This window comes from Haemaphysalis longicornis, unplaced genomic scaffold, assembly GCF_048455015.1.
Source record: "Haemaphysalis longicornis isolate Haplotype H1 unplaced genomic scaffold, Haemaphysalis longicornis Haplotype H1 scaffold_14, whole genome shotgun sequence".
Lineage (NCBI taxonomy): Eukaryota > Metazoa > Arthropoda > Arachnida > Ixodida > Ixodidae > Haemaphysalis > Haemaphysalis longicornis.
The window spans coordinates 21,689,648-21,702,181 of NW_027526245.1; the positions used below are offsets into that span (position 1 = coordinate 21,689,648).

At 43.6% G+C, this 12,534-nt stretch overlaps 1 protein-coding gene across 7 annotated transcripts in view; it reads right to left on the minus strand.

Annotated features, from left to right (window-relative positions):
* Positions 1-12,534, minus strand: part of LOC144165193 (multidrug resistance-associated protein 1-like) — a 333,102-nt gene that overhangs the window by 128,615 nt on the left and 191,953 nt on the right. For all 7 annotated transcript variants that reach the window (XM_077695311.1, XM_077695307.1, XM_077695310.1 and 4 more), the window contains one exon: positions 910-1,113. In XM_077695311.1, the coding sequence (XP_077551437.1) occupies positions 910-1,113 (204 nt within the window). The remainder of the gene's footprint in view (positions 1-909; positions 1,114-12,534) is intronic.

Consider the following 12,534-nt stretch of genomic DNA (forward strand, 5'->3'; position numbering starts at 1 on the left):
CACGCCAACGCCGCGTGACATTGTGAGTTACTAAAATGCTATGCATTTAAAAAACGCCGCCATGCAGTCCGTACAAGCGATTATCTAGCGACACTATGACGTGCTGCTCGTGTGTTAGGTAGGAAGCACGGCCCACGCATTTCGATGTAACGTAACGTGCCATGACGACAACGACGCTGCTCTGCCCGCTGCTCCGGCGCGCCCCTGGCCGTCGTAGTCACGTGAGCTGCGATTCACGCGGTAGCTGGCTGCGCGCGCACACCACTGCGATAAATCTGGATGATGTCTCTCCCCTTAGATGTAACTCCTCTCCAACGTGGTTTCTTCGCCTGAGCGCATCGGTTTACGCTGGAGGAGCGTTCCGCGTACACTGGACCGCCGGATTGTTCCTTCGCTCAACCATATCATGCTTCATCTTAAAAATTCAATACGATGACGTTCAAGAGCGTCGTCGGATGCCGGTGATTTTCTGTAGTCGCCAGTATTACGGCTTTGCAATTATAACTAAAAAGCACCCTCCCCAACATTCCATCCTACTAAAGTGTGCCGCACATTGACATAAATGTGTCCCGGGTTGAATAATAGATGGTTGCATGATGCAATATATTGCCAGAAAAGTTGCGAATGTGGTTCACGTGATTGGGGTGAAAGTGTCAATTTTGTTAGCTGCACTGAAAAATATTAGAAAACTGTATTTGGCGAAAATTATGTGCCAGAGGGAGTTAGCTATTCCAAAATATTATAGTTAGTCTGGTGTAAAACAGATACGTTCTCGTGCCTTCTATCAAGTACAAACATAAGCTTCTTTTTGACAAAACACATTTCTGCACGCTAGCACGCGGTGTTAATTGCTAGCTTTTAATAACGGGCCAAGCTCATATGTTTATGGGCTTCAGAGGTATATCTTACCATGGAGCTTGAAGATGCCAAGAGAGTGTCCATAAATCCGTCCGCCAGGTTCGCTACGAACTGCTGGTTGACCTCACGTCGTCTGCATTCAGCAATAAAATTTGCGAATGTCTCTTCCCAAGCATACAGCTTGACCAATTTCACGGAGGTCAGTAAACCAGACATTCGTTTCAAGCGTTCGTCACGAAGTTGCACAATCTTGGCCTGAAAACACAACAATTGTTTAACAGAATGGCAAATTGGGTGAGTTCGTGTTTATTCATCTTGAAAAGCAGGCGTGGAAAGACGTTGACTAAGAAGAGAAATACAGAAGACCGTCGTGCTGTGTATTTCTCTTAGTCAACGTCTTTCCGCGCCTGTTTTTCAAGATGAACAACAATTGTCCCAATCTGGTATTGTGTGAGTGCTCACATCACTTTCCCATTTAAACAAACTTTATCATAAGGCATATTTTGGGTAGAGGGAATACAGCGTGTAAAGAATGCCCTGACTGTTAAAAAATGTTTGTACCCTTTAAGATTGGTTTTTCCTAGCAGCACTTCATACGTCGAAATTAATTTGTTCATTTAGACGTATAGTCATGGACAAGTGAAATGCGAACGCGAGAATGCGAACCAGAACAAGCAAAATCGAAAAATAGTGTTCATGGTGGTCCAATGATGGCATGCTCTGGATGAATTTGGAAATCCACATTTCCCCACTTGTCGCTGTAATTAGGCCACACATGACTTTGACTTGCATGGAAAGAAATCGCGCTATTTGTCTGTTCTGGTACATATTCTAGTGTTCGTGTTTCGGAGTCGTCTTGGGAAGAATAAACATTTTCCTGCAATGCATTGGTGCTCTGTATTTCATTTTAATGAAACCTAATGGGGCGAGAGCAGAACATAACATGAACGCTGATAAACAACTGAAGTTTGACTAAAAAAATTCACGCATTTCCACGAAGAATCAAGACGAGTGGGCGAAGCACTGGGGATCGTTCCTACCGTAAATCACCCGTGACTTTGTCCACTCGTGCATGTAAATGAGTGACAACGCGTGTGTACAGTATATACAATTCAATTCCAATTCACGTCAATCCAATCCAATTCCTTCCATTTGAATTAAATCCAAACCAATCCAATCCAAATATGATCCAATTTAATCAAATCCAATCCAATCTTATCTAATCCAATCTGATGCTCCTCGCGCATGCGTAGCACGTCTCTGCAGGAGCCACGCGAAACTGCTCGAAGTCTCTCTCTAACCTTTTGTGAACCGTTTATTTTGTTCTTGTTCATCTCTTGTGAACCTTTTTTTTACAGATGTTTCGATTTACACGGTGCTGTGCCGTGCGCACGGACGCCGAACATGACTTGGCCTTATGGTGATTCGCCACTAAAACATTAAAGCCGTTCTACTCAACGTGAAAGTTGTCGGAATTGTAGAGCAGTGATTCGCCATAATGGGCTGTGACCCCGTTATCCGCTCACTGCTACCACCCATCACGCTCTTCGCCGCCTTGTCTCACTCCTCTCCCATTGAATGGAACGGAGGTTTGTCAAATGCATTTCAAATTTTCCGCCTTCGCAGTGCTTCTGCGCCCCCAACCTGAAAGAGCATGAGTGGGAGTTTTGTTCTTTGTGTGCTTGCTTTTAATCCTGCAAGTGCCGGCGCCTTACTGTGAGTTTTGGAACGCGCCATTTGTTTTTCTTTCACTGCCCCCTTTTACCGCTTCAACCAACACAGCGAGCGTTCCTTACTAAATGAACGCGGGAGCTTCTTGTAAGTTACATATATTTTGTCCCAAATATACTGCAGTTTTCTTTGCGCTATACAACGCGGAGGTGTATGGCAAACACCAGCGGTTCACGGGTTTCGAAAGGTTATGACTACATAAACCGCTTGTTTTTCGAAGCTTGTGGTGGACGCTTGTGGTGGACGTAGGCTATGTTCATATTACCGACGCAAACCCCGTATCGTGATCTATGGACGTAAAAATGCCCATATTAACAGCGCTACCGACAGAGACAGAAAGAAGAGGGCACAAACACGGCGCTGACTAACAACTGAGTTTTATTGCTTAGGCCAGTGGTTTTTATACACACATGGGCAAAAACAACAAAAAGGAAAAAAGAGAATGTGTGTATAAAAACCACTGGCCTAAGCAATAAAACTCAGTTGTTAGTCAGCGCCGTGTTTGTGCCCTCTTCTTTCTGTCTGTGTCGGTAGCGCTGTTAATATGAACAAGTACCAACTCGCCCAGTCTTCCGTTTTAGCGTAAAAAATGCCATATGTCACGCAGTTCGGTTGGCTAAGACGTGAAATGACGCCATTCTTTAAAGCTATTACGACAGTTGCGGCAACAGTCTGAACCCGGCCTTACACAAACATTAAGGTGCTTACGACGCGGGAGGGAGACAGGCAGTCCCGTGTGTAAGAACAAAGAACCTTTGTGCAAGAACAAAGGTTGGATCCGTCAGCGGTCTATTCAGCTAATTGGCTAGGAAGTATGCCCCATCGCAAGTTAAGATAAACACGTTTCGTTTCGTGCACTCCGTGGACTGCGTCCAGCTTTGCAGGTCATCCTTCTTCACAGGGTGGAAGGCCACTAATTTTTTAATTATTCCTTGCCCTAATCCTGCACGCGAAAGTGCGCGAAGATGCGGGAAAACAGCAAAACGCTGGCGTTCTTTCTTTGCCTGGCTTAAGCATCCTGAATTCTCTAGTCTTTAAAAAAACATTCTTAGCCGCTTAAACAGGGGCATAGTCACGGAAACATGCTTATTTTAGTCAGTTAATTTGGCAAGCGAACCTGGTAACCATACCATGAAGGCACGACTTTGGTACAGGCGTATTCAGGCTGTAGACAGGCAGTCCCAGCGTTACCACTTTCGAGGGGCCAGAAGTAAAGCATAGCAAAGCCTTCCTCGACCTTGGCGAGTAAGTCCTGATCCCGTTGTAAAATGTACAGATCCAAAAACCAAATAACATCATCCTTGGTGGTGAAAACCAACCCGCGTCTGTTCTGCTCAAACGCACTATGGATGTTGGACATTTTTTGCTTAAAGGTACTGTCACTATCAACCAAGAGGTAATGAGCAGCATACCTAAGGTCTTTCACAATCACAATCGTCATCATCATCATCAGTAGCAGCCTTTAGGTGCAGTGCAGGAGAAAGGCCTCTCCTCGAGAAATCAAATTTGTTGTCCAGTAGTTACGCCGACGGAGAACTTACGCACTTACCCTGATTTTTAATATGAATGCCTGAACTGCCTCTAGGACATGATGATGCCTTTGTTCGAAATTGCAGTAGTGTCTTTAAAGACAGGGAAACAACCACTCTCTGTAATGCTGCGCAGTGTCCCCCTAGAAAAAAAAACGCTTGGTCCGTGATTCTTATGTTCAAGCATCGGCCCGTTTTCTGGTGCCTTGTACCTTTTGCCTTGTAATTTGTGTCTGTGTACGTTGCAGTGAATTTGTGTACGTTGCAGTACGTTGCAGTTAATTTGTGGTGTTGTTGCTACCGTTGTCGTACGGGAAAATTTATCCCTGGCAAATGTATATTGCAGGGGCCCTGTGTTCGCTTCCCGACCGGTTACAAATTCTAAAGGCTCGATTACCCTGTTTACGAATATTCTCTATGCTTGTTTGGGTATTTTAACAGCAGTTTGGATGCTACAAATGTCGGACACTGGTTATTATGCTCTGTGAGTTTTTTGAGTGTTTCGCAACATTAAATATTGACTTGCTTCAATGCCAATTCCGTCGAAAAACCGCTTTCCACTGTCCTTGCTCCTAAACCTCCTAATGCTCCTGCCCTCCTCTCATGCGCATGCCAAGACAAATACAATGGGGATTTGTAAACATTTATTTGACTTAACCATGCTCGTAGTGCAAGCGCCATCTCTTCCCACAACGCGCAACTCGTCTCTCTTTGTCGCGGTTTCAATTTCAGGATGTTATCTTTCATTTATTGTTAGGAAACCAATTCAACGCGTACTATGAATTCAAAGAACGCGGCTAGCTTTGATTGTGTGCTGATATCTTGGCTCGAATTTTTATCAGCATTCTACGGCAGTGCATAGTATCTCAAGAGAACGTGTTACTTGATGTGTTGGTTGAGGTCTACAAACATACTGAGTGGCGCAAATACACAACACACGAGAAATAAAACACGCAAAGGTAGCGCCTGGCCATGTCTTCTTTCTTGTGTGCTGTGTATTTGCGCCACTGAGTAAGTTTCTTGTGCATAGTATGGACATGTGTGACCCATTCCGACAGTTTTAGTTCAGAACACTTTTGAATAATTTTTTTTATTTATTTATTTATTTATTTTTAAAATTAGCTATACATAGATCCTGCGGACCGTCATGAGTGCTGTGGCAGGAGTTGGGAAAACAGGACATTGGCAGCAGTGACAGCACTCTAAGCAGTCGCCTGAATTTCTTCTCTGTCTGCAAAGCCCCCTTTGCGGCCGCTGTTTCTTCATGAGCCCTGCCTACTGCCGTGAGGTCATCATTCCACATGTCTTTATCGGCGGTACGTGTGCGCTTCTACAAGGTTGATCAGCTATCCTAGGATCCTGCTGCTCCATCATCGCCAGGCACCCCTTGTAGGCGCTGCCTTCAGCGACGACAGCTACAAACAAGCCAGCATCGCGTGCCGCACTCCATTGGCAGCAGTGACAGCATTTCAAGCAGTCGCCTGAATTTCTTCTCGTTCTGCGCAGGTTAGTCTCTAATTGCCAGAGAACCTCGCGTTTCTTGTCTCTTCTTTTTTCTGTCATTGCTGGCATTTTCACTATTCTTGTAGTTGCCTGTGCGCTATGCCCACAAACGCGGAGCTTGCAAGGATGGTTGCTGACATGCAACAAAGAATAGACACTGAGACTGAGTGAACGGCGGAAGCTGTTTTTCGAAGATTTCTGTTAAACACGCAAACTTCCGGCATTGATGTCCTTGACCTAAGAAGCCGTTTACGAGTTGGTGTTAAGCCTTGAGCATATGAACTCGTTTGTTGAAGATCTTCGCAGTGAGAACCCTTCATTGGTCACAGAAAACAAAGCACCGAAGTCAGAAAACTCGCTTCTAACTGAAAAGGTGGCTGACCTCGACCAGTATTCGAGGACTAACTATGTGGAGATAAAGGGTGTTCGTGGCACTCACGGTGGAGGTTGCATCGAAATAATGTAAACTATTGGGAAAATATTTTGCCCTTTGACATCAACGTTGTTCCTCGGGTCTCGACGCGATCGGAAACCAAGAAAATTACCATTGCTACATTTCGTTCACGAACAAAGAAATCCAAACTCATTAGCCAAGCACGCAAGGCCGACTTTTGTCTCAGGGACATTGTTGTTTTGGCCTCAACCGAAATCCCGGTCTACATCAAAGATCACGACTCCAGCTAACAAGACATTGTTCGATAAGGCACTTGCTCTGAAGAAGGAAAAAAGTTGATGTGTTTATGGACGGACAAAAGCAAGATAAAGGCGAGGAAGACAACTGACAGTAAAGTGCTCCGAATCCGCGAAGAATCCGACCTGTCCAAAATCGCCTAAAGTGACTGCACCAGACGTAACCTATGTAGATCTTTATCATGCCCCAGACATCACCATCATTCTTGGCTAAAGAATTAAGATCGTTTGTTTCTTGCGACTCTCAATAAACGCATGTCAACGCAAGAAGTCTGCGAAAACATTTCGATGGAATTCACAATCCACTCTCATCCTTTGATAACCATTTTTCTATAATCAAAATTACTTATTCTTGGCTATAGGACGAGGATAAAGACCTATACTGCTTCCCTTCATATTCAACCGAATATTGTCACAGGCAAACAAGTAACCACGGTGGTGTAGCTTTATTTGTGTTGTCTAATATGTCCTACAAGCGAAGGTATGATTTGGACATCTCGTTCATAAACTGTGAATCGGTCTTTATTAAATACGATCATTATTTTCTAAGTATCGATGGCGAATATTTTATTTGGGGCTACATTTATTGTTGCGAATCAACACGAATTCATTAATTTTCCTGAGCGCTTCAGCATTCATTGAAAAGTGTGTGCATGGAAAAAAATAGGGTTATCTTGGGTGACATCAATATAAATTTACTTGATAACACATCTCCCGGCTGTATTAACTGTACGAATACAATTGACAGCATCGGATTTTAGTGTCTTATAAATATTCCAAGTCGTAATTACAGTCCCGGCGGTATTTCTCTATCGATCTGTCCAACGCATTTGATACAGTCAATCACTCTATCCTTTTTACTAAACTCGAATTGCTTGGAATTTGTGGACCACCCTTACTGCTCCTCAAAAATTAATTAAGAGATAGAATTAAGCTTGTTTCTGTAGCTGACGTTTACTCACAAGCTAGAACAACTAACATAGCGCAAGGTTCCATATTAGGGCCACTATTTTTTTTATACAATATTGATTCCCGGGATTGCCTTTCCTCTTCAAAATGTTTATTATATGCAAACGATACTACTCTCTACACCTATGACAGTACTATTTCGTCACTAACGTTTAAACTAAATATCGATCGTTGTAACGTGGTAAAGTGGTGTAATCGTAAGAAGTTAAAAATTAATGGTTCCGAAACAAAGTTTGTTGTATTCCACTCACACCAAAAGGGCCATTATATCCACACAATCTTTTACCATGAACAACCCACAGATTTTTGCTAGTGAATACTCTTCATTTTCAGGCGTCCTAATTGACTCCAACTTGAGTTATCATCATATTTCTCACACAGAGAAAAACGGCTCATGACATGCGGATCCTTATAAAGCAAGATCTTTCTTCACTTATTCAGCGCTTATACCGCTATACTTCTCATTTATTCATTCACATATTACATACTGCATCTCAAGCTGGGGCAATACATATGACACTCACCTTACCCCATTACAAATAATGCAAAAAACAGCTGTTCGAACAATCTCATGTAGTTTGTATAGCGTGAATGCTCATTCATTTCTTTATACAAATTTGCTTTGTCTGTTTCCAAACTCGTGAGTTATAACCTAGGTATTTTGTGTTTAAAGCACTTCTCAATGAGTTTCCGAGTCTTTCTTTTTTCGCCGCTAGTCTTGTTAATACTAACAACACTAGTTTTGCTTTTAAGGACATTTCATTTTACCGAAAGTAAAAACTAACTAGGGCAAACAGACAACCACTTCTCGGCAATATCCCTATGGAATTCTATGCCACCCGCCATCAAGTCTTCCAACACATCACACAAATTCAAAAAAGAATTAAAGTGCTTCATCATGTCACTGCTTCAGACATAACCAACAGTGTTTCTGATGCTTTGTTGTTCAGCGTTTTTCAAGGTTGATTCTATATAGTTATTGCTACCATGTACTGTCACCTATTGACTCTACTTTACATCATTCGTGTATACATGACTCTTTTCCATCATTTGCTGCTATAATATTCACTGTATTTTAAGTTATTTTGTAAAGGAGGTTCCACTAGATTATCCGACCTTGGGTCCTCCTTCTGAATATACGCCTCGAGCGCGGCCTGTAGGGGCGCCACTGAAATCCCCCTAGCGGCCCGTTTCGAAAGCAGGCGCGGGAGTCCCCGGCCCGCTCCCCCCTGTCGCCGTTGCTTTTGGGGCTCGTTCAAGACAGCGATTTACCGTTTGTCCGCGTTCGAAATACCTAATAACGTGGAGCAGGCACTCTGTTTGCAAGCGTGGTGTGTTCACGAGAGTATAAACGTTTATGACGTGATCTTAGTGAGATCTATATGAGCGCCGGGCGTGTGTCACAGGCCGGCGTCCCGAAGCCAGCATTTGCATGCAGCTGATTGCAAATCCGCTGCCCTGAAATTTAATGGCAGTGTCTCCGTAAGCAGTGTTTCCTCCGATGGTCATGTTGCGGCCATACACACTAAGAGGTAAATCGACTTTGTGCACTTACAAAATCCAGCGGAGCACTCATACCTGACAGCACGCAAGTTACGCCTGCCAATATCACATATTAGATATTGATCAGTACCATGAACAAGCCAATGCGGCATAAATTTCACAAACATTGTACGAAAGAAGTACGATGGATAATGCAAACTACACTCCGGACTCAGCACACGACGACAAATTTAATGATGGGTCGTCTTCTCCCGAGGTGAGCGCTCGCAAAGATTCATCTGTTACATTTATCCTCCACGAGAAGCGCGAAGATGGGCTTATAGAGTAATCCGCATCCGTGACCAAACTCTTCTTCGAAACATCGTCATATGACACAGGGAGACTGCAGAATCTAGTTTAAACCGAAATCAGATACCCTTATCTGATACGACACTTCCAACCAGCCCGTGCGTACGAAATTTCGGCGCACGTTAAGGACCTCCAGGTGCTCAAAATCAATCCGGAGCCCTCCACTACGGCGTGCCTAATCGTCTCCGTTGCGTCGGCGCGTTAAACCCTGCAACCAATCAATCAACTCTTTCAAAGACACCTCGTATCGCTTGTGAACTGCCAACCCTGTATCCTTCAAAAAATGCGTCTGCCGAGTGATCAGCCGTTCATTGAAGGCGTAAAACAAACTAAAAGTGAACACGCAGCTTGTGTGTGTGTGTTTACTAAGACGTTCATTCGTTGATTTCGCTCCGCATTTGTAAACAACGATAGTTGAGCGTCCTCCTCCCCATGTCTAGCGAAATATCAGTGCATTTCGCATATAATTGGTCTGGTGAATACTACCTTGCTCAAACAAACGTGTTTAACATTTCAGAAGCTGCACTTATTTTTTTTCGTTCCCCTACGACTATTCTATTTATTCCTCACTTGCAGACCTTTCATTTTCCCGTGGTTTCATTAACATATACCTTGGTTCTTACTATAAGGCATGAGTGGGCACATATCTGACAATGCACAAGCTTTGAGAGTACTTAACGTTTTCACGTGTCTTCTATTCCCATAAAAGGCACAAGTTCTTGTCAGCTATTGGGTTGTCACATCCCCGCAACATATTTTTCTACGACGTACATATTCGAAGCAAATCCGCATTTGTTGTCTGCACTGCAAAACGAAACAACCTCTTACAGTGCCAATCGCAGGTCTAAACGAGGCGATCACTTGTGCTGACGTGTTCGAAGGTGACAGCGGTGATATGCTGCTGCCGTCGCCGACGCCCGCAAGAGCGGCCAAGAAGCGCGCAGAACCGCCTCCCCGGGTAGCTTTTGTTGGCGTTAGAGCGCTCTACCAAGACGCAGCTGTTTTTTTTAAGTGCCCTAAACGTGCAGTTAGCTTACAGACGTCACCATAACAAGTTGTTTAGTGCGCGGAAAGGCAAAGAGAAGCGACAGAGAACCGAAACACTGCATGACCACCTATCAGCCACGCAGCGCTAATCCCGCAAACGCCGCGGAGAAGCGGCGGCAGGCGGCGCAGCGATCGCGAATCTCGAGGCGTATAACCGCCATGTATAACTTTCAGAGATTATTAAATTGATTGATTGATTGATTGATTGATTGATTGATTGATTGATTGATTCATTCATTGATTGATTGAATGATTGATTGATTGATTGATTGATTGATTGATTGATTGATTGATTGATTGATTGATTGATTGATTGATTGATTGATTGATTGATTGAATGTGGTGTAGAAAGGAGTCATATTAGGTGCGTGGTATGTATGTGTCTGGCCTGGAATACCTTAGGTACTCATGTTTCGACAACTTTTAAAACGACTTGGTGATAAAGTGAAGCAACTGCAGCAATTCTTCGCTCTGCGCGAATAAAAGCGTTGGCACTTTATAGGACGGTACGGCGGTAGATAAAAAAGCATGGTATATTCTCCGGAAGTTGAACCATATTACCCTTTTCTGCAATGGCTCAAGGTCGTCGACTTTGCACTGTGTGTTGGGGTTCTGTACAGGTGACGTCTACTCGAGCGTAGGAGGACAACCGTTTTATACAGAGCACCCTTTCGGCCACTAGGGGCCCAGATAAGAGTTTTGGGGAGATTTTGGGTAATGCAATCGATGTGATTGGACCAGTACAAGTTTGCAGCTGAACAACTGACACGGTTTTTACAATTACAAACTCTCTACCATGACAATTCGTTAAAAAGGTATTTAAAATCTGACGAAACTAATTTGTTAGTAGATAACAAACGTAGTTTGGTTGTAATTAACTTTCGTTTGTCAAGAAATGCCGCAGTTGCAAAACTAGGTAAATGAAGTTTTCAAAAGCAGCCAGACAGCTTTTCTGCCTGCTTTTGTGTGCGCTACCTTTTCCTCCCACCACCAGAAGCCAATTATAGTAGTCTCTCATGTTTCAACCATCTGACTCTGATCCTTAGAACGGATGTGTACGGCCAGAAGTGCGCCTTATGCGTGTATGGGCATATCTTCTTTTGACCACTCTCCTGCCCCCCAGTTGCCACGCGACACTGAAAATAGCGATTACCTTCTTAATTTTTTCGTACTTTTTCATTTTGTACCAGGTGACTGCGATTTCTTTATCTTTTTTTATATACCCATGCCATATGCCTGCACGCACATATCTTCTTTTGACCACTCTCTTGCCCACAGTTTCCTCAATGTATTTCCTCAAAGGTCCATAGGAATTGAAATCCCGATAACGCCACAGCTTTGCACGGCCCTCCAAGCTCCGGCCACCGTACCCTTGAATCCGTGAACCGCTTTGAGAAAGCACCTGGGATGGAAGGTCGAACAAAAACCTAGACCTAAGTTAGCATGTTTCAGCAGGGAGAGTAAAATGAGAACAGGTGAGCGTGAATCTGTACTTAAAGATCACTCAGTATACCAAATAGGTGACCTTTGTGCTTAATGATAGCATAATCTCGCAAAGCGTCGTTAACTTGACCTTAGGAGGCCGGAAGCTCAGTTAAAATTTTTAAATTCTTTTTGCTTATATATCCCCTGATTACAGCAGGAACAAAAAAAAAACACCCGAAAGTTTGATTCAAAAGCGCCTTCTTCGTAACAAAATAGTGAGGTCTGAAACTACATGGCTTATTAGCCTAAAAAACATTGTTAGCGTAGGTCCGTTGTCGATTGACACGACCGCAGCTTAAGGATGGTTGTTGCGGAGTGCATTTGTGGAAAAACGAGGGGTAACTTGGAGAAATCGATGCGCAGCGCGTTCTAATGCGGCGACGTTTAATAAGGTAACTGTGCGTTAATTAGGTAACTGGGGTTTGTATAACGTTACTGTCATCAGGCTTGGTGCGTAAAAATTAGTCCAATCGCTGTGGTAAATGCAGTTCGTCCGACCACAGTTCCAGATAGGCATAGGACAGGGCACAGTTATAGCAGGCTGAAAGACAATGGTCACTAGCGTGTGTAGCTAACTCGGGTTTACAATGCGCTTATAGGTCTATACAGACCCGACTTGCCTAGGCCCATGGTTATGTATTAGATCTTTGTATGATTCCCTCTTGTTATTTCAGACTACAAGTATACAAGGTTAGTCAGATGAGGTTAGTTACAAGGTTTAAAAGGTTAGTATACAAGGTTAGTCAGACATGATGCTTGCTTCGGACTTCATGGCGATGAGTACACGGGTGTTCCAAATAATTTACAATTCTTAAGTCAGTTTTATTGCCTACTAAAAATATTTTGGAAATAAGTGGCACAAGTCACTAGT